General features: G+C 41.7%; 1 protein-coding gene across 1 annotated transcript; it reads right to left on the bottom strand.

Moving 5' to 3' along the window:
* Positions 1-18,630: 18,630 nt before the first annotated feature.
* On the bottom strand, positions 18,631-22,688 carry FABP5 (fatty acid binding protein 5). Its single transcript, XM_047074071.1, has 4 exons — positions 22,509-22,688; positions 19,890-20,062; positions 19,391-19,492; positions 18,631-18,887 (listed from the first exon to the last, which is right to left on the bottom strand). Exons 1-4 carry the CDS (start codon positions 22,585-22,587, stop codon positions 18,834-18,836), a joined length of 408 nt encoding a protein of 135 aa, XP_046930027.1. The 5' UTR covers positions 22,588-22,688; the 3' UTR covers positions 18,631-18,833.
* Between the last annotated feature and the right edge of the window lie 680 nt (positions 22,689-23,368).

Raw genomic sequence — 23,368 nt, 5'->3', positions numbered from 1 at the left:
AATATTAACTGTAGCAGAGACAGCGAGCTGTCATCACCAACATGTATGCTTTCCCTTGCACAGCACCAGGTGTCACCAGCAAACTGTCACCCAGTCAGGAACTATACTTCCCAAACTCCAGACATTTAGGTTGGGCCATGTGAGCTGTACTAATGAATAGAAATGAGTGGAAGTGATGTGTATTACTACTAGATGATGGCTGTTAAAAAGTGGTTACACCTTTTTCACCCCTTTTTTTTTTCCTTCCATTAGTGGATGCAGATAGCAAAGTGTTAGGGATGGTGAATCTAGAAGATACAACAAGCCAAAAACTCTGAATCACTAGTTGGAGGAGAGTTGCCCACTGACCTCTTTGGGACTTTATATTGAGAGAGAAACTTCTATCGTACCTATTTGAACAATTATATATTTCAAGGATTGAATGTTATAGAAGCTACTGATTTTGTAAGTAATATACTAACCATTCTAATCTCTAATCTTAATTTTTTTCATGGCTATTGAAGTTTTCTTTGAGTCTCATAGTGAACATGAAAGATAGTGTAGAAAAGATAACGTATAAATGTTACCCCTTTAACGAAACGTGGAAATCTGAGAAGAATTTATTGTGTGATAAAGGAATGGCATTCTAGTAGAAGAGAAGTACGTGTACAAAACATGGAGGCAAGTTAAAAGCATAGAATATTTGGAGAAAAGCAAGTCACCTACTTTTCATGAGGAAAGCAGAAGGGCAATGGGAGATCAGTTGAAGTGGCAGGTGGGAATCTCTGGGTTCCCATGACCACAATCATTATATCACCTTCAAGGACAGAAAGGGCAAGAAATTCCTTAGAGAGACTTTTGCTAGGATCCATGGCATGTGTATCAGGAGACGAAAATGCTAATACACTGCACGTGATTAACAGAGTTAAGAACTAGGCTAGTTCCAGAGGCACTAAGTTCCAAATTGAACTTGAACTTGAGGGTATCCGATGGCTTTTGCAGTAGCTTTGAATGATACTGCCTAATAAGAACTTTTGCATGTTATGATGACAAACTAATGTAAATGAATCTTCTCTCTTAGGGTGTAGGCATAGAAAACAGGGAGAGCAAATCACTTAAGCTGTGACTACAAACAAAATAGTGCAAAAACATTGTTACAATTCTCCAGTAGGTTTATGGAACGACCCAGTTATGAAAATATCAAGACCTAAGGCCAATTTATAACGGGAAAGTAAGACATTAGCCCAAGTTATCTTGTTTTATCTTTATTTGTCCTGCTAAACCTCCATTACCAGTGGTGATCTGGGTGCACTATTCCCAAGCCACCTTAGAAACAAAAGCACTCAACCTTTTACGCCACACTAACAAGTTAGTATTTTATCTTGAATGGGCAAGCTACTCCTACCACCAGTTAACAACCATAATATCAGCTCCCAGGAAATTTAACAATTGCATTTTTTAGTGCAGGCTTATTTGACCTCCAGAAAATAATCTTGGACTCTGACACAGAACAACTTTACACTAAGTTAAAGAAATAAGTAGGTAAGAGTAAATCAAATGAAACTACTGTTTTATAACACACAAAAGTAATATTTTAAAGTAGTCTATCTGTTGACAAGACATTGATACTTGGGAAATCCTGTGGATGAATTTGGCAGGCTTGAGTCCTTGATTTTGCAGTTACAAACCTTGCTGGCCAAAAAGTGGCCACGGAGGCAAAGGGATACTCTTAAGATAGTGCCAATAAGTGATATAAAAATCAAATAGAAGGATTGTACATCGCAAGACAGAGTCGTTGATTTATCAGTCCAGTATTTTATGTTATTTTCGCAATAAAAATTTCTCAACCTGTTTTTCACAAGATATTATTTGGCATTTTACAACAAAAAGTTTCTGATCAACTGTACTGGGAAAATGTTGCTTAAATACATTTGATCAAATTTCCCACTGAGGGCAGGGAGCATTTCTAACCCAATGAAAACTTTCCTGAATAAACATTAGTCTTTAATAATAATTTCACGCATACCACACCATCACCCCATTTTCCCACCATCTTCTCAGCCAGCAAGAACTTCCTTGTTTGACAATATGCCACACTATGTGCTCTTGTCAATCTCCTGTAACCCCTAAACCCATCATTTGGCTCTACCGGAGCAAATTGGACCTGTGTCCCCTTGCCCTGGAATAGATCTTCCCTTCTGTTACATGCTAGCAAAACAATCTTCCGGGAACCTGCCTGGCATCTATCTATTCCCTTTCTCTGAGGCTGCCTTTCTAGAAAGGAGTGGTACTGATTTACAGGACCTTCTTATCCCGGAAACTGTGCTTTTAAAACCCACTCTTGTCTTACTGGATTTTAGCAGTAGGCATTCCACTCACTATCCATGAGTCTCAGAAAATGCACAGACTTCCAGATGAAAATAATACAATGCCATGAATTCCCACTCCTATTGTGAGTAATAACGGTATTTGTATGGGGAAATAGTCATTAGTTTTCTTGGGGAGTTATTGTAAAGCATCAGGAGCAGACCTGTATTCATATTCACTAAAAATAGTCTAGCACACTAATTGGGGGAAAGAATAATTTTAAATGTTAGGTAGCACGCACAGCACCCACTGAAATTTGTTCTACTTTATTATCAAGTAAACTACATCTCTCAATCCTTTTAGGAGCACTTAGCAGTTCAGCCTGTTGAACTGCACTTAGATTTTGGCATCTCTTTAAATTGAATAAAACAATGTAGCCTGGACTTGGGTTATCTATAAGAGCAAACAACTGAAAACAATCCAGATGACTATTAACTGAGCCTTTTTAAAGTAATGTGTAATTGTTAAAGAGAACAAGGAGCGCTACATGTGCTGACAAGGACCTACCTCCAAGATAGGTTGTTAAACGAATAAAGCAAACTACGGAGATGCACACACAAAAATCATTCCTGCATTAACAAAGAATATTTCCAGAAAGATAAACAAGAATCAGGTTACCATGATTGCCTCTAAAAAGGAGACCTGAGTGGCTGGGCACAGCAGTGGCAGGCCGACTTATTGCTTACTATACAGCCTTTTGAATTTTGTAATATGTGCATTGAATTTATTTACAGATTCAAAACGATTTATTAATTTAAAAGTATTGCATAGCCACTGGGATTAGACAGACTTGTGCTAGTATTCTGATACAGTTACCAGATAAAATATAGGACACCCAGTTAAATGTGAAATTCAGGGGCGCCTGGGTGGCTCAGTCGGTTGAGCGTCCGACTTCGCTCAGGTCACGATCTCACGGTCCGTGAGTTCGAGCCCCGCATCAGGCTCTGTGCTGACAGCTCAGAGCCTGGAGCCTGCTTCAGATTCTGTGTCTCCCTCTCTCTCTGGCCCTCCCCCCATTCATGCTCTGTCTCTGTCTCAAAAATAAATAAATGTTAAAAAAAAAATTAAAAAAAAATTTGAAATTCAGATAAACAATGAATAAAATAAACTGTAGGTCCTGATCCTACCGCTTATTTTGTTTGTGACCCTAGAACGTGAGTTAGGTGAGGGTCCTCTACAGCAGAAAGAAGGAGAGTCAGAGGAGCCAGGATGAGACCTCACGCTGAGCCTGTCCTGAAGTGGCAGTGGCGGGGTGGGGTGGGGGGGTGGTCCAGAAGCAAGCTCAGCCTCAGAGTTGTCTTAATTTGTGGCAAGGGAGCTATGTTTTGTGTCCCATACCCAGGCCAGCAGCAGCGGTGGGGAAAGGAGGGAACAGAAATTCTCAAGAATACCCAGCCCTGTGCACATGTGAGTAGAATGCCTTCAGTCTGGCCATGAAAAACCACAGCTGTGGCTGCTGGAAGTACACCCAAGCTGGGAGAGTGAAAGGAAGCTATAAAAGCATATCGAGAGGAACAAGAAGTAGGTCACGGGGAGTAATGGCGAGCAGGGCCACTCCTATTCCTGCCTCTAGTTCCTGAACCTCCATATTCCTCCCTTTGGCTATACCCAGCAGTGAGTAATGGCTTTTGTCCTATGGTACAAACCACATCCTGAAGGATCGTACCCCACTCTCAGCTTTGCCTTCAAGAGGTGGTTATGGTAGAATCAGTGGATTCCATGGTCCCTTAAACTTTGTTATACCTCATTTACCATAAAGGGTGTTCCCTGACCCAAGGGGATATTTCGCAGACAAGGCACTCTGTGGGGACTTAGATAGTGGTGTTAGCTGAGGCCCTACAGTGAAAAGGGAAACTTTAAATCTGGAATACGTGTCTGCCTGATCATGATGAATTTAGCCATAGCTCCGGCTGAGGAAGAGCTGGAGAAGTCCCTACTGTATTGGAGGGAGTTCTAACTACTCACGGCTGCACGTCAAATCACAGTTTAAACAACAATCAATTTTTTTTTTTTAATCTCTCATGGTTCCCCCAGGTCAGGAATTCCCCAGGTCTCAGCAGGGCCGTTCTGTGTTCTCTAGAAGCAGACCCAAAGGCAAGAATTTTTGTGTAAGCACTTCGTTAAAGGAAGTGCTTGGGAGAGACTTGGGCGAGAGGGTGAGGGCAAGAGAGGAGGGGAAGCATGAACAGGAAGAGGAGGAAACCAAGACAAGGTGTGATCCCAGGCAAAGTTCTGCAGAGGGCTGGCTCGGCTTGATCCACAGGGCAGCTCTGGAGTGTCACCTACATCTCAGAGTTGTCCTAACTGGACGCAAGGGACCTGAGCTTTCACACTCCCACACCTGTCAGTCATTGCTTGTTCTCCACCTTGGGGGCAGGGTACCGGGTGGGGGGGAAAGAAACTGCCAGGCATGCCTCGCTCTTTATTGGTACAGCTCCAGTGTCCAGTTCAAACTGCTTTTAAACCTCTGTTCCTTGATTCTTAAAAAGGAAATAATATTTGTATCTACCTCATTGGTTTTAGGACTAAATGAAACCATGCGACGTTCTCACCTCAGTATCTGGCACTACTGGAAGAATAGTCCTGAGATTCATGATCTGGAGCCAGAAGTATCCATATGTTCTTGGTTCTGCTTATGTTTCCTCTATATGCTATACACCAAATATTTCATCACAGGCAGATAAACTATTAATTATCAAAGGCAAAGGTGAGCATTAGGAATTTCTGAAAGGATCTCGACACCGTCACATGAAAGGAGTTTCAGGGAAGCCGGCGGCAGATTCCAGCATCTCACTACCCTCTAACCAAGAACTTGGCACTAGGTCCTTCTACGTGAGCCTACGTACCGAGAGGCTTTGTGCTGGCTTATTCAGGTTTGTTGTCCCTGTGGTTGCAAGTAATATTGTGCTGTAAAAAATTAACATTTAAAGTTTACATAGCTGTAAGAGTGCCTGGCTGGCTCAGTGGGTTAGGTGCCCACTCTTTATTTTTTTTAATCTTTATTTATTTTTGAGAGACAGAGACAGAGTGTGAGCAGGGGAGAGGCAGAGAGAGAGGGAGACACAGAATCCAAAGCAGGCTCCAGGCTCCGAGCTGTCAGCACAGAGCCTGATGCAGGGCTTGAACTCACCAACCGGCGGGAGATCATGACCTGAGCCGAAGTGAGATGCTTAGCTGACTGAGCCACCCAGGCGCTCCATGTTTAATGCATTTCTTTTGGACATTCAAAATACTACCTGGCACATAGAAAAGCCTTCAAAAAAATAATTTGTTGAATACATAAATTACTGTTGTCAAATGATTGGGGAAAGGGAGGATACTTACAGGTCCATAATCTCTCATCCACCAATCCAAAATCCAAAGCTCTGAAAACTGATTTTTTAAAATAATTTAGTTGGTGGCAAAATCTAATTGGAGCTGAACTCATTTGGCAGAAAGCCTGAGATAAACTGATGCAGGGCCATACATCGTCTTTGTTCACTATGTTCATAGTCTTTGTGTGAATATTCATGTTTCCTTGCAGGTATATGAATGTGTTTGATGATAGGGTACCACCCCCGAGTGCCTCTGGGAGAGTTATGTAATATATGGGTTAATTTATGGTTTCATTTGTGCATTATATTCACATTCCAAAATGCAGAGCAAATTCTGGAGGCACCTGGCTGGCTCAGTGGGTTGAGCATCTGACTCTTGATTTAGGCTCGGGTCATGATCTTGCAGTTTGTGAGCACAAGCCCCACCGTGGTTCCAGTCCCACGTGGGGCTCTGTGCCGACAGCGTGAGGCCTGCTTGGGATTCTCTCTCCGTCTCTCCCCTTCTCTCTCTCTCTCTGCCCCTACCCCACTCACACTCTCTCTCTCAAAAGAAATAAATTAAAAAAAAATTTTTAATGCAAAATAAATTCTGAATTCAAAAATATATCTGGCCCTAAGGATTGAGATATATGTGTCTCTACCTCTTTTTAAACTTTCCACGTGACTTCCCAGCAGAGCTTGACCCAGTCCATACCCACCTGCCCCAGCACAATGCTTCCTCCTCAGGGGCTCCACCTGGCTTTACATCAAGTTTCTTCCATCCTCTGGCCATTTACTCTTTTTGCTAAAAATTCTCTCCCCTCTTTGTCTCCTGCCTGGTTCCTTTTCTTCCTTCAGGATTAAGCTTAAATTTCTCCTCATCAGAGAGGCTGTCCCTACCTTACCCATTATGGGTTCCTGCCATTATTCTTCATCAAGCATCCTTTTTGTCCTTTATAGCAATTGTGTCAATCTATAATTATTACACTAGCTTTTTTAATGTTTGTTTATTTATTTATTTGGAGGGAGAGAACAAGCGCTCATGCATGAGCGAACAAAGAGCAGGGAGAAAAAGAGAGAGAGAATCCCAAGCAGGCTCTGCACTGTCAGCCCAGAACTTCAAAGAACCCTGATGTGGGGTTTGAACTCATGAACTGTGAGATCGTGACCTGGGCCGAAATGAAATGTCGGACACTTAATTGGCTGAGCCACCCAGGTGCTCCTACGTTAGTTTTGGGTTTTGTCCATCTCTCCCTGCTGACCCTAAGCTCCATAAAGACAAGAACTTTCCACCTTCATCCAGTTTTTTATACCCAGCCCTTGGCATGATGTCTGGTACATTGTGAGGGCCCCACATACATTTGCTCAAGTGAATGAATCAATTAATCAATCAATCCATCTCAAACATACTGACAATGGGGTGGGACACTTAGACCTCATCAGCTAACTAATCAAAGCTAATACAATAAGGAAGACATGACTTTTATATGAGATATGAAATTTGTATATAAGTTCATTCTTGATATAAGGAAAGTTCTCCTAGATCAAAATGAATGACTACAAGTTTATAAAACTTAGGTACAATGAAATAAGAGACATGATAGACAAAATGTGATTCTCTACTTGCAAATATTCTGATGACATTTTTATGAGATCAGCCCTTAGATTTATTGCCTTCACTAACATTGTGTTGGCTCATTCTGGTCTGGTGTCTTACTTCTTATTTTAATGTGTCTTTGTGCCCCTGATATGTGGAATTGAAATAGCATTACTTCCCCATCATACAGAATCTGCCCAAACATACAGAATCAACACTGATTGAAATTGTCTAGGATTCTAGGATTATTTCCTATTTCCAGAAAAAAGAATTTAACTTATCATCAGAAACTTCTACTGACATGTTACTCATTTCAAGATGAAATCAGAAAGTTTTGAGATGATCTTATCTGTGTCATGATGATTTCTCCAAGGTTTCTGGGTGTGGTATGCATTTCGTAAAATGATGCATTACACAGGTTAACCTCCAGAACTGGCAGTTTTCCAGAAGTCTGCCTGTTCCAGAAAGAGTGGCATATTTCCCACTCCCTCTGTGTTTCTGCCCTGTGTGGCTAAGGAAGGAAGCTGAATTTAGTGGTTAGTGCAATAGACTGAGTCAGCAAGCTTTGCTTCTATATTTGGCTGTGTGATTTACTGAAAACCTTTGTCAAACCAACTCTGTCTAAACCATGAAAGAAATCTTTGTTCTCTTATATGTAACTTTTCAAACTTCTGAGTGAACACTATCTTCATTACTACTGTTCTGAAATTCTGAAACATATCACTGGGATTTTTCTCCCCTGTGTTTCTTGCAGAAAAGTAATAAACCGACACACCGACCAAGCAAGAAACAAACTACACAAAACACCAGGACATCAGTGGCATAACCAAACAGATTTCAGGTGACCTCGCAGGGCCATCCACACAGATGAGAATGAGAATTCAGGCCCTTGGAGTTGTGCCCAGGTAAACACCATGGTCTTGCATAAAGCCCAGCAAACGAGCAAGAGCCAAACTGTCCCACCATAAATAAAATATTGATTCTTTAACTTGTCCATGAGGGTTGACTTTAGAATCAGAATTTCCCTACCTTTAGATATTTAATTGTATAAAGGAAAAAATGTGTTCCTTGTTAAAATAGTTTAAGTGCTTCTTGGAGGCAAAATATTTTCTAGGGTAGACGTTTCTTTAATCAGGTACTACTAAATTCTACAACTTTTTGAGGTCAGCCTTGTCTGCAAACTGGCAATACCTGGCCTATGTCTAGCTGAAGGGTAAATACTTCTTAAATATCTTTAAAAGATTCTATTACATCAATGTATAAAAATGTTCATTGAACCATAGTTAATAACTGAAAACTTAAAAAAAAAAACCTTCAATGTTTATCATTAGGCAATTGATAAAATTAACAGAGTTGAAGTAAAGTTAAATATTATGAAATTAAAAAACAACATGGATAGGGTGGTTCAAGTCAGCAGTTTAGGAAGGAAGACCCTGAATTCAGCTGCACCCACAGACACAACAAATCGAGAGAGCCGCATATGCAGCAATTCTCTCTGAAAGAAAAAAAACCCTGAAAACCAGCTGAACAGATTCTCCACAACAAATGATAAAAAGGCCACATCAAGACTGGCAGGGGAAGCGAGACAGGTCTTTCCAAAAACCCCAACCCTCCCCCTCCCCCCAGCAACCTACAATCCGAAGGAGCCAGGAGGGGCCTCACAAATACTGAACTTCTCTCTGGGGAGGAAGGGTATGTGCTCACCATCAGGCACCCCAACCCTTAGCCTTGCCCCAGAGAGGTAGCTCCCAAAATATCTGGCTTTGAAAACCAGTGGGGCTCACGTGCAGGAGAAACATACCATAGGGGACAGAGATTCCACTCTTAGAAGGCTCACACACAGACTTATTTGCTCCAGAACCCAGCGTAAAAGCAACAGATTGAAAAATGCCTAGGCCATATGTGAAGGAGATTCATTTGCTAACCTTAAGTCACTTGCTGGAGGTGCAGAAGCTTGTTGGGACTCTCTCTGGGTCGGAGGCACAGGCGGGAGCCATCTTCACACTCTCCCTCTGCCTTGCTGATTGCAGGTGTGCGTGGATGTCGTTTTTTTATCCTTACTCTAGCCTGTAAGTGTCAGCAGGTGAGCACTCCACCCTCCACACCATTTCTGCATTTTTGTATACTAACAATGAACTATCAGAAAGAGAATTTAAGAGAATAATCCCATTTATAAGTGCATCAAAAAGACTAAAATATCTAGAAATAAATTTAAGCAAGGAGGTAAAAGATCTGTACTCTGAAAACTCTGAGACATTGATGAAATAAATTGAAGAAGACACTAATAAATGGAAAGCTATTTTGTGCTCATGGATTGGAAGAATTAATATTGTTAAAATGTCCATCTTACCAAATGAAATCTGTAGATTCATTGCAATCCCTATCAAAATTCCAATGGTATTTTTCCACAGAAATAGAACAAACAATTCTAAAATTTGTGTGGAACCACAAAAGATCCTGAATAGCCAAAACAATCTTGAGAAAGAATAACAAAGCTGGAGAGCTCACACTCCCAAATTTCAAACTATATTATAAAATAATAGTAATCAAAACAGTATGGTATTTGCATAAAAACAGACAGATCATTAGAATAATAGAGTCCACAAATAAACCCATGCATATATGATCAGTTGATTTACAACAAAGGATGCAAGAATATATATACAATGGGGAAAGTACAATGTTTTCAATAAATGGTGTTGGGAAAACTGGAGGGCCACATGCAAAAGAATGAAACTGGACCATTAATCTTATACCATACAAAAAACCAACTCAAAATGGATTACACCTGCATAGAAGACTGGAAACCATAAAAGTCCTAGAAGAAATCATAGAGGGTCTGCTCCTTGAGACTGCTCTTCATAATATTTTTTCAGCTCTGATTCCAGAGGTAGTGGTGACAAAAGTAACAATATATAAGTGAGACTACGTCAAACTAAAAAGCTTCTGCACAGGGAAGGAAACAATCAACAGATGAAAATGCAACCTACTGAGTGGGAGAACATATTTGCAAGGCATATATCTGAGAGGTGGCTAATAGCCAAAATATATAAAGAATTTATTCAACTCAAAAACAAAAACAAAAATACATAATCCAATTACAAATGGACAGAGGATCTGAGTATACATTTTTCCAAGGAAGACATGCACATGGCCAAATAGGCACAGGAAAAGATGCTCAACATCACTAATCATCAGGGAGATGCAAATTAAAATCACGATGAAATATAATCTCACACTTGTCAGAATAGCTATTATCAAAAATATAAGAAATAACAAATGCTGACATGGCTGTGGTTATAGAGAACACTTGTGCCCTATTGGTAGAAGTGTAGATTGGTACAACCACCATGGAGATTATTCCTCAAAAAGGAAAAACAGAACTACCATATGATCCAGCAATTCCACTTCTCGGTATTTCTCTGAAGAAAACGAAAACATTAATTTGAAGATATACGCATCCCCACATTCACTGAAACATTATTTACAATAGCCAAGACATGGAAACAACCTAAGTGTTTATCAATGGATGAACGGATACAGAAGATGTGATATACACATAAAGTGGAATACTATTCTGCCATAAAAAGAATGAAATCTTGCCATTTGCAACAACGTGGATGGACCCAGTGGGTAATATGGTAAGTGAAATAAGTCAGATAAAGGCAAACACCATATGATTTCACTTAAATGTGGAATCTAAAAACATAACACATGAACAAACAAAACTCAAAGATATAGAAAATAGAATGGTGGTCGCTAGTGGGGAGGGATGTTGGGGTGTGGCTGAAATAGGTGAAAGGGATCCAAAGGTACAAACTTCCAGTCATAAATAAGTCATGGGAATGTAAGGTACAGCATGATGACTATAGTCAATAACATTGTATTATATATTTAAAAGTTGTTAAGAAAATAGATCTTGAAAGTTCTCATCATAAGGGAAAAAAACTTAATTTTTCTGGTAACTTTGTATGAGGACAGATGGTAACTAGATTTATTGTGATGATCACTTTGTGATGTATACAAATAGCAAATCATTATGTTGTATACCTGAAACTAATATAATGTTATATTATATTCAATTGTATTATATTCAATTAAAAAGTAAATACTTAAGTTAAAGAACTAATGCGAATGTTATATTCAATTATATTATATTCAATTATACTTCAATTAAAAAGTAAATATTTGAGTTAAAAAGCAAGACTAGAATATTGGTTTGTATGATCCCATGTATGAAATGTTTTAGATCTATATACACGTAGATGCATAAAGAATTATCTGAATATTCATAAGTAAATATTAATATTGATATTCTATGGAAGTGAGACTTCCAGGGCTCTTTTATTTTCTTCTTTGTACTTTTCTGTGGTATTTTTTTCTGTAGTATTTTCTAATATATTATTCATTTATCCTTAAAAATATAAATATAGCTATTTATATTAAAATGTTTTTAAATTTTTCTTAGAGAAGCAAGTAAATAAGAAGTTAAACATCAGCCAATAGCAAGAGATAACCACTGTTACCATTTTTTATGTTTTTCTACATATATGCACATATTGTTACACAATGGGACAACATGTACATAATATAGTCAAATTTTCTTTTCACTTTCCAGTGCATTATGAAGCTTTTCCCAAGATCTTAGTAGTCTTTTATTGGTTATGCCTGTTAGTATTGTATCATATGTTCATACCATTATTATTTAAGCAATCCCCCACTTTCTAGAAGTTACGTGCCTTCCAATTCTCTGCTAGAGTACATAGCACTCTGATGAACATCCTCATCCCCAAATTTTCAACTATTAGGAACACTTTTTCTAATTCGGGAGAAGATGAAGCCAGCTCATCTACCATCAGACAAAAGCCAGTTGTTTCATTTGTTGCCAAAAACACAGTTCAGCCTCTCAGCCACTTCTGGAACCAGAAATAAATGCTCCATGGTAAAACCAGCCCTGTAAGTTGGGCTTATTTCCCAGATCCATGACAAATAATTCCTCACTATTTTATTAGCTCTTTGTCACATTAAACACATTTTAAAAAATATTTTTTCCAGTATTTTCCATCGTTTTTAGTAAGAGGGTTTTTCTAAACATCAAGTTTTCTATTACTGAAAGTGAAACTAAGTTTATTATTATTATCTTTTTGTCTTCTGCCCTTTCCTACTCGAGACCCTCCAATGGTTTCTTCCGACCCTCAGATAAACCCCAGATCCCACATGCTCTGTTTCCTACCCAAGTATTAGACTATATTGTGCCCTTCAGGGCTTCACTTTCAACAAGCTTCTGTCACTCTGTCACTTGGTTTGTCCGCCCCTTAGGGCTATTGTAGTCGCTAACCTCTCTGCCTAGAGAGGAAACAAAAATACTCTGTTTCCAGGTGTTTACTTGCTTACTTTCTGCTCATTATTCAAGTCTCGGTTCAAACATTCCCTTCCTGAGAGGCCTTCCCTGACCATCCCACATAAAGTAGCTTCAACCCTACTCACTGCTTATCACACTACTGTTTTAATATTATTTTCTTGCTGCATTTATCGCTCTGTGCCATCTGTTACAATTGTCTGTCCACGATTCTATCTTCTCACACGACGATGTTAGTTCCATGAAAAAGGAAAGGCCCCTGACCCTGCTCTATCTTGTTCACCATACCATGTGACATCAGCACCATAGCAAGCACTCTTCCAGAAGTATCATTGTTCTCTTCTCAGGCATTTTCAAAGTGTGCAGAGTAGAAGACGGACGAATGGGAGGAGCCGACGGACTTGATCCCAAGGAAATGTTCACATATGATCTGGTGACTGGTCTGACAGACCAGATGTCATAAGACTCGAGTTATTTTCCAGTTGCTGTGGGACCAGTGACAAGTCATACCACCCTGCCTTTCACAATATTTCAAAACATGTGTCACGCAGCTCTTTAAACCAGTTTACCAGCTTCATCATTTCTTCCTACTAATCCACATCACACATGACCTACTAAAGGGCAGTGAATTCTAAGAGGACAACACCAGAAAAGGAAAACAGTGAGTACATGAAACCCAGGAAAAAGCCATCACTATTCTCATAAACTTAAAAGTGAATTTAAAATACAACAAGCACTAGTAATCATTGATTAATAAGCCGCAGGAATTGAATAATAACCGAAGTTGCGCAGGCAGCATTAAAATCTAGGTAGTAAACACATGGTTCCCAAACTTGTATTTTTATTATTTTACTCTGTGAGAGAGGGTGCACATATGCGCAAGCGGGGTGGGCAGGGGACAGAGGGAGAGGGAAAGAGAATGTTAAGCAGCTCCACCCTCAGGCTCCCACCCCCAGGGCCGAGCCCAACAGCCAGGGCTTGATCTCACGCCCCTTGAGTCGTGACTTGAGTCAAAACTTAGAGTTGGGCTCTCAACCAACTGAGCCACCCAGCCCACCCCATCCTTTTTTAAATTATAGCACAAACACCAGATTTGGGGAAAGCAGTTGAGATTAAGACTCAAGAAACCACTGAATGACAATAAAGGCAACATAATTCTACTTGCATATAACTAAACCTCATGTTGCCTACAAAGATTGCACGGCTGATTGCACCGCTGTGATTCAACATAATCATTCACCCTTAGGCACTCAGACTGTTTTTGAAGAAAACAGTTCATGCCCTTGTAGCACTCAAAGACATAATCCAAAAGTTAAGTCATCTCTTGCCTGCATATTTTTCTTCGGTGAGGGTTTGATTTATATGAATCCATCTTATTTGTAGTAAATTATATCTAATCTGCACCATGTTCTACAAACAACTCAGATCAAGTTCTGTCTGATACACATTGCCTGTTGGCCGTACTCAGCTGTAGTAAGATAAATTTTACACGTTGATCGAAATTGGGCAGCCTATTTACTGGTAGAGCAGAATGTCATGACCTACCAGTTCAGAAGAATGATAGAATCCCTCACTCCCTATTCCATCCGTATTCTATCATTATCAAGCACACTATTCTAGTGTAAGTAAAAGACCAGATTAAATTTGAACAGTGTGGACAAAGGGCAGGAAATATGGTTTCAAAAATAAATTGAAGTAAAATCATGAAGGGTCTTAAATGATATTAAAATGTGTTAAACAAGTACAAAGAAGCCATTAATTAAAGAATCTAATCATTCAACGGTATTTATTGAGTATCTCCTGTGTGCCAAGTTGCTTCCTAATCGAGTGCTAGAGAACGCTGTTAAAACAAAGTCCCTTCTTCATGGACTTCTTACATTCCAGTGGGAGAGATGGATAATAACCCCCTCCCCATCCAAAGTTTTAAGTAGATATATAGCTAGTCGGGACTGATGGTAAGGACAAGGGCAGTGTAGGGGAACAGGGAGCATGGGGGAGGCGTGATAGCTATTACATATAGTGTGGTCTGGGAATGACTTATTCCTAGGGGAACATTTGAGAAGACACCTGAAGGAAGTGAGAAAGCTGAAAAACCTGGGTTGCAGATTCCTTAGGAAAGACTGTTATAGGCAGAGGCAACAAGTGCAAACATCCCGAGGCAGGAGCACACTTGTGTCAACAACAGTCAAATGCCTGGGGTCCCTGGGTGGCTCTGCAGGTTGGGAGACTGACTTCAGCTTAGGTCATGATCTTGCAGTCCCTGAGTTTGAGCCCCACATTGGGCTCTATTTTGTGGCCAGCTCAGAGCCTGGAGCCTGCTTCAGATTCCGTGTCTCCCCTTCTCTCTGCCCCTCCCCTACTTGTGTGCGCTCTCTCTCTCTCTCTCTCAAAAATAAATAAAAACATTAAAAAAAAAAAAAGTCAGTGCCTGAAGGGAAATGTGTGAGAGGGGCGCAATAGGAGAAGAAATCAGGAGAGGAATTGGGAAGTTGGGAGACACAGGCAAGAATAGATAAGACCTCTGTAAAGACTTTGGCTTCTTTTTTTAAATTTTTTTTAATATTTATTTATATTTTGAGAGAGAGACAGAGAAGAGAAAGGGACAGAGACAGAGATTGAGTTGGGGGAGGGCAGAGAGAGAGGGAGACATAGAATCCAAAGCAGGCTCCAGGCTCCGAGCTGTCAGCACAGAGCCCAACGTGGGGCCTGAACTCACAATCTATGAGATCATGACCTGAGCTGAAGTCAGATGCTAAACCGACTGAGCCACCCACGTGCCCCAAGACTTTGGCTTCTTAACAGAGGATTATATACTTTAACCTTGTTTTTTAAAATGATAGCTCTGGGAGAATAAAAATGCCAACAGGAGAGCAGAGGAGAGATGGTGTTTGAACCAGGATGGTATCTGCAGAAGAGGTGAAAAGTAACTGAATTCTAAATATATTCTGAGGGTAAAGTTGAAATAATTTGCTTACGGATTAGATTTGGTATGAAAAAGAAAGGAATTAAAGATTACTCCTAGGCTTTCCTGTTGGGAACTGGAAAAATGCCATTTCCACGTACTAAGATGGAGAATACTGCAAGAGGAGTAGGTTTGGGATCAAAATTAAGAGACTCAGTTTTGGAAAACATGAGGTTAGCATCATGGGTATTTAAATTTACATTTTAATTGATTAAATTTGAGCAAAATAAAAAATTCAATTCCTCAATTGCACTTACTACATTTCAAGTGCTCGATACCCACAAACACGTGTCTGGTGGCCACTCTATTGGATAGTGCGGATGTTATAGCCTGTTTCACCACAGAAAGTTCTATTCAGCAGTACTCGAGAGGCATTGGGTCTTTACTATGTGCTGGACCTTGGGCTAAGTGCTTTACATACATTATCTCATTTAATATTTAGAACAATGCTATGAGTCAGACAATGTGGTATCTTATTGCAAAGAAGGTAGGTAACTAAGGATCAGAAGTCAAGTAATTTGCCGAGTTACACAGTTCTTAAAGGGTAGGGAGCCAGAACTGGATTACAGGACTTTCTGCTTCCAAAGCCCAAGCACTTACATCATCATATTATAGTTTAGGAAGATTAAACAAGTTTGAAATTAAACATGGCATCTATAAGGAAATGTCTACTAGGTTATCAGCAACAAAGGATTGAAGCATAGAAAACAGGAGACCTGATAGAGCTGGGGTAAAAGTGAATCCCCAAGAGATCCCGTGTGTTGTAGAACTAGCCAGAATACATTCCAGCATATGACCATTTAAAAGAAAACAAAATTACTCAATGAAGGCACTACTTTCTATCTTTTGCTAGGGGTCAAGTGACATTAAACGATCGCTTAGCAGAAAGAAGGGCTTACCTGACACCAGGTGACATGGAGTTGAGATACACTGCTCTATCCAGTAGTTCTCAACCGGGTATGGTACATACCCTTATAGGACATATGGAAGTGTATGGGATGTTTGGGGTAGGCTGATGGGTGCCATAAGCATTCTGTGGCCATGATCTTAGGATGTGAAGTCGTAGGATGCTTGCCAAGTGCCAGCACAGTAGAAAATTCTCTCACCCAAAATGTGAACGGTACCCATGTAAGGTACATGAGCCTACTATCCTGCAAGCAATACTCCACAGTCCATAAACTGAGGCAGTGTAGGCATTAGAGCCGGGTGGCTAGAAGCACAGGCTTTACAGTTAGATAAACGTGTGCTCCTATGTGTTCTCTGACTTCTATCCACTGTATGGCTTGGGACCGTTACCTAGACTCTGAGCTTTAGTTTCATCTAAATGCAGAAAACAATTGTTAATGAACATAATCTAGGGTGGTTCTAAGAACTACAAAAACTTTTATGGTACTTGGTCCAGGGTCTGGTTCAGAGAGAGTTGTATAAGTGTATACTATTGTTCGAAGCTGAAAAAGAGGATGGAAGAGGAACTCTAGCATGAAGACTAAAATAAGCAAGATGGAAATTCAAATAGAAAAGGAAGTTTAGAGCAGCACCATCCGATAAAAAAACACAGACACAAAAATGATAGCACACATAATTTAAAAATTTCCCCTAGACACGTTAAGAAAAAGTAAGAAACAGGTAAAATTAGTTTTTTTTAATTTAGAATATTTAGGTAACCAACTATATCCAAAATGTTATTTCAATTTGCAATCAATATTTTAAAAAAGAGGAATTTAACCTTTTTTTGTATCAAGTCTGAAATCCAATATGTATTTCACTTTCAACACATCTCAACTGAGATGAGCCACATTTCAAGTCCTCAACATCCATCTGTGGCTCATGGCTACATGTATATTTTTTTGTTTATTTTTATTTTGAGAGAGAGCAAGAGTGTGAGAGAGGGGCACAGAGTGAGGGACAGAGAGAATCCCAAGCAGGCATCAGCACAGAGCCCAACTCAGGGCTCTATCTCTTTAACCATGAGATCATGACCTGAGCTGAGATCAAGAGTGAGTCACTTAACCAACTGAGCCACCCCGCGCCCCTTAGGGCTCCATATTGGACAGCACAGGGCTAGAGTGTCAGTGAGCTGAGCTCTTTCCCTGACTGCAAGCTTTCAGCAATTCTGAAGATTCTTACCAGCTAACATTTCAACGCATGGAGGGTGGTTTCGCAGGTCTCAGTTATTACATTTGAGGGACTTTATAGACTCGGGATCTTAATACAAGCTGATAAGAGGCAGTGTTGCAGAATGACTGAACATGGAGTATACTCTATAAGATGTAGGTTCCCAATCCAGCACTACTACTTCCTATATCCTTTAACAGATTCGCTAGTCGAAACCTGTTTTCTTATTTACAGAATTGAGATAATGGTACTACTTCCTTGAAGTGTTACCTTGGCTATCATGCATACAAAGCTTTCGCCCAATGTCTACAAGCTACTCCTCCAAATGTGAACTGCAGATGTTTGTATTTGGGTTTGAGAACTAGAACAGGGGTTCATCAGAATTCTGGTTATTCTTTATATAGATACAGAGGCAGCATTTTAGAACTCTGTTACTTCTATGGCTTTTGTTAATGAGCAGATTGTGTTCTTCCAAAGTTGCCCCCAACTTTGTGTGCCCCCAAAGTGAGGGGCAATAATTGGACCTTGTACCCAGATACGCCTCAACAGCTAGATCACTGCCTGGCACATGGCACGTCCTCAGAAAATTAGTTAAGAGAATTTGGGGTTGCAGAATTCCTGAATAATAGCTGTAAGTGCACCGTTAAAAGTATAATCATTGGTCAATGATGGTAATTTAACTTTTATTCTAATATTTAAATTATAAAGATTATGTAACAATTTTTAATGAGAATAGTCTTTGCCAGAAATTTAAGATCTTTGAGTTGATACAAAGTTCTAATAGTGTAGGGCAAGCTTAAATGATTGGTAGTGTATCTGCCACAGAAGTAGTTCTCTATACAAATTACTAAAATTTATCTTAATTTAGGACCCTTAAGACTACTCCAGAATTTATTCAATTCATACTTATTAAAATTCACCACTAATTTCCTATGAAATTTAAAAAAGCATACAACACTGGCATAGCACAAACACATTTATTTACTAACCAAAGGGATGATCCTAATTAAATCAACACTTTGAAATAGCTGCATGTAAAATGTTTGTGATAAAGATAATTGAACACAGTGATGAAAAAAAAAAAAGCATATGGAGATTTGCTCATTGAACTGAGCTTGTTCATCCTCACAGCTAATTCCTGTCCAAATGATGATGGAATTTTTACTCTACTTTTTCATAGACCCGAGTACAGGTGACATTGTTCATGACGCACTCCTAGAAGAACGATATTAAAGAATTAGGTTAGTCATGCATCCCAGAACAATGGTAGTAGTTCAATACTAGGGTCAGCATCTTATGAAACTTTGTAATCTACTTCATAGATGGAGAAAATGGTTTGGTTTTTTTTGAGAGAGAGAGAGAGAGAGAGAGAGAAAATGCGCGCATGCACGTGGGGGAGGGGCAAAGTGAAGAGGAATCTTAAGCAGGCTCCATGCCCAGTACAGAGCCCCAAGTGGGGCTCCATCTCACAAACCATCAGATCATGACCTGAGCCAAAATCGAGAGTTGGAAATCTGACTGACTGAGCCATCCAGGCACCCCAGAAAATACATTCTAAAATTCCTGGGTTTGAAAAGCTAGAACCCATTATTTTGCTTATGATGTGTGTATGGCAAACTAAAGCCCTGATTTGCAAAATCTAAAGTTCTCATGTTCATGATCAGTGATATTGAACAATTAAGTGAACTATGAGTGCTAATAAGGAGATCGGCACTTACCACTACTAATTTCCCATCTTCCAATTTTCTTGTTATTGTGCTTTCCTTCCCATCCCATTCCTGATGTTGAACCAACGCGCCATTTGTAAAGGTGCAGACAGTCTGCAAAAATAACACTTTTTAATCTTCCAAAGTATGTTACAAGAAGAGTTTCCATGACTCATAACTTCCTTAATCAACATTTTTTCATCTTTTCCTTTCTGGGTCCACTTCATTAACCCATACCGACTCTATTCATAATATAGTTTATGCTTTTCAATCTAGACCCCTATAAGAGACACTCATTCTCTCACGTTTCTTAAACTATTTTTCCAAAATACACTAAGTTATGAAGCTGGTACTTTCACTAATTTGTCAAACTCAGTTCATAAACTAGTTTGACTTTTTCGTTAAGTTTTGCTCATAAACAGTAAGACTATTATTAATACAATCTATCATTCTAGAAGTCTAGAATGGACTTTGTTAAGTCTAGAATGGATTTTGTTAAGTTATGACTGACCTGAGTTTTTCTGCCATCAGCTGTAGTTTCTTCAAACTTCTCTCCCAGGTTACATGAGAACTGTGTTGTTTTCAGAGTGCTCTCAGTTTTTATGGTGAGGTTTTTGCCATCAGAAGAGATGATACAATCTGGTTTGGCCATTGCACCCACTTTTCGCAGAGCCATGCCCACTCCTGTAGAATGTTACCCCATGTTAAAAAACAGGAAGACCAAGGCTATGGTTTACATAACAAATAGAGTAATTCAACTGCAGTTGCTATGTTCTACATATTTTCACTTATTCACTTCTCAATAACAAGTGTAACACAAATCCAGTGCTTACCATGTGCCAGCACTTAACATGTATTGATTAATAGGAAGCCTTGCAACAACTGTGTGAGAGGTAGCACTGTCTCCATTTTACAAGAGGAAAGAGTGAGGCACTGGAGTTACTTACCGAAGCTCATTCAGCTAGGAAGTGATGGAGCTGGGAACCAAAAGAACAGACAGTTTGGCTCTAAATCTCAGCTCTTGGCCACCATGCTATGCTGGCCTTCAGAAAGTCAGGGAAGAAATCTGGATTGCTAAAACTATCTACTCAATTCTGCCAAATGTTGTATTATAGGACTCTAGCACACAGTCTGACACATCCAAGGCCCTGGATAAATCTTTGACTAATAACTACACAAAATCCAAATCAACTCTATTCAAATGTCACAAGAGTTTTTTAAGAGTTAACTCCACAATCATGATGCTAATAAACTGGGAAAAATTTACCCTCAAAAACAGTAAACATTTCAGAGCTGTGTAACTCAATTACTATATTGATATCATATTGAATTTATAATCTATGTATTTCTCCTTAATGTTAACATTTACAAGGAAACTTAGATCTAGGCCAAACCCTGGTTTCACAGACGAGACCACAACCTAAGCAAAAATCACTGGCTTGATGATTAAAAATTCAACTAGGCTTGCAATGTCTTCTTGGTGCGTTCTCTTTTGCCATTTTGGGGGCTGGTGCCTTGTGTTGTTAGTGAGTGATTATTTATTCTCACTTTGGACAAAGGGCTCTGCTCTTCCCACACCTTGACTGCCCCCTAAGGAATTGAGCCTTGACAACCTTCATGACTCTAGAACCCTGGAAATAAACCATCTGGTAAACACATTCACTTTCAACGGGCAGAGAAATGGCATTATGTGGTCCTCACACAAGTGAACACACACACACATTTCCTGGATGTGAATGAAGTAAATGGCTTTCTCCAGAGTTCTCTTGATCTAGATAGACTTACAGCACACACACCAAAATAGTGCATTCCAGTTTTACTCACAGTATCATAAATACACTCAAGATTCACCACAGAACCAGCTTAAGCTGTCATCGTCTTGGATAAAGGCTAAGAAGGAGTGTTTCTGAAGTGCCAGGGGGACTAGGTCTCAATAGAGGGTCTTTGTAGTAATTTTTACACCAGAAAGGAAGCCCCTTTCCAGATAAGATCCACGCTATAGGATTCGATCCCACTCCATAGTAGCTCCCTAGTGGCCTGCCACAAAGGTCCATTTTTGTTTGCTAATCCACCTATTGTGTCAAGGAGCATACTCGTTGCCACTGGCCTAGAAAAGGACAATAATAGAGAATCAAGTACAGTTCAGAGTGAGAGGAAAAACTGGAATCTTCCTCCGGAGGCTCATACTCCTGGAAGGCTGTAAGCAGTCCAGGGCTTCTGCAGGGCCACACCCATCTGGCAAGCAGCTGGCAAGCAGCCGCAGGAGGGCTCTGCAGCTTGACTGCGGTTTTCCAGTAAAACCCCCTCACCCTCAGCAGGCCTCGCCGGTTCCCTGGCACAGGCCACCCGCCCACCGCGGCGCTCAGGGCGGCCAGCGCCAGCACCGCCAGCACGAGGTCGGTGTCGCCAGCGCCACGCCTCTCAGCGCCGCGCGGTAGGGGGGAAGAGGGCGGGGGACGAGGATGCCCGTGCCAAACCCAAGCGCCCGGCAGGTTTAGGGAGAGGCAGCCGAGGGCGGAACGAAAGCTGAAGCGGCAGCCCCAATCGGACCTTCCAAAGGGCTTCTGCGGGGAACCGCGCCCCGGCTCCGCGCCCCCGTGGAGGAGAGCAGGGGTGGGGGAACCCGTGCTCCATCTAGCCACAAAAGAGGAGGCAGTGCCGGCGCAAGGTGGGAAAGGAGTGGGTGCCGCCACGACGGGGCGACTGGGAGAGGCAGGATGGTGGCGGGGGGACGGAGGAGGAGTAGCGGGAAGAGAAAAATAGGGAAAGTTACGGGGGCAGCCCGAAGGAGGTCGAAAGAAGTGAAGCCTGGGGTGGGAGGAAGAGGAGCGCGCTCAAGGGCAAGGAGCAGTGCGGGTGGCTGCCGCGTGGGCTAGGGGAAAGCAGAGCCGGGAGGCCCAGGAGACAGAACGTGTAGAGAATCCTCAGGCGGGCGGCAGGCGCGCGCTGCTCTCCGGGCTGCTTGCCCACGTGGTGGTGGTGGTGGGGGGGGGGGGGGTGATGGGAGATGCATGGGTGTACAGGGGGTACAGCCGAACACGCCCCGCCGCTGGGCTCAGCACGCTGAAGGGGACCTAGGAACAGACACACGCTCGCCACGTTACAGGCGCCGCACGGCCGGGAGCCTCACCTACTTCCTTCATGTATTCGTCAAAGCCTTTGCTCTCCACTAAGCGCCATCTTCCTACCAACTGCTGAAGGGTGGCCATGGTGGGCGCTGACGGGCGGGCGTGCAGAGCGAGCGGAGCCGAGCGGGGCGTCAGGAGCGTGGCTTGCGACCTGCCGGCAACAGTGGCTGCTTTATAAAAGCGGCGCGTGCCGGGCGGCACCGAGAGGCCAATGAGAGACGCGCCTCTCCCGCTCCCGCCCCGCCCCCCCCCCCCCCGCACGCCCCCAGGGCCTCTCTCCCAGGGTCGCCAAATGCGAACCCGTTCCACCTGCCCGGGGACGGAGGTAGGATGGCGGGGGCTCCACCCCCCGCCACCCCCGGCGTTTCCTGCAAGCGGGAACTCGCCCGGCGCGCCCCACGCCGCCCCGGACGCCGGCGCCTGCACGTTCCAGCGCCTCGGCATGGCCGGGAAGCCAGAGGGGCCACCGGGGCGCCCGGTCCCACCTCTGTTAGGCCGCACCGTTTTCCCTGCAGGCCGCCACTCTTTTTCCTTCGAAATACCCTAAAGAATCCACTAGCCCGAGCAGGGCTTGGGCGGCAGAAATTGGTTGATAGGTGGTGGTTTGGCTGAGCGATAGAGTTCTTGACCCACCTCGTCTCTGCTCTTAGCGGACTAACCCACATCCCATACCTTCCTGAGAGAATCTGTTCTCCCCCTCTTCGGGCCACCGCCCCCCCCCCCCCAGTCTCCTCCACCCATGCCCAGTTTGGGTCTCAGGGCCGGTTAGATTTGAGTTAGACGATTTTATCAGAAGGTACAGGGCAGGGGAAGATGTCCTAGGAGGTTCAGTTTACAAACCAACTCCTTAAGAAGTTTCAGT

Source organism: Lynx rufus, unplaced genomic scaffold (genome assembly GCF_022079265.1).
Source record: "Lynx rufus isolate CCGP_SWC_20201006 ecotype Redwood Valley unplaced genomic scaffold, mLynRuf1.p SCAF_12, whole genome shotgun sequence".
NCBI lineage: Eukaryota > Metazoa > Chordata > Mammalia > Carnivora > Felidae > Lynx > Lynx rufus.
Note: the sequence above shows the minus strand (reverse complement) of the source record. Positions and strands in the feature narration are given on the sequence as shown.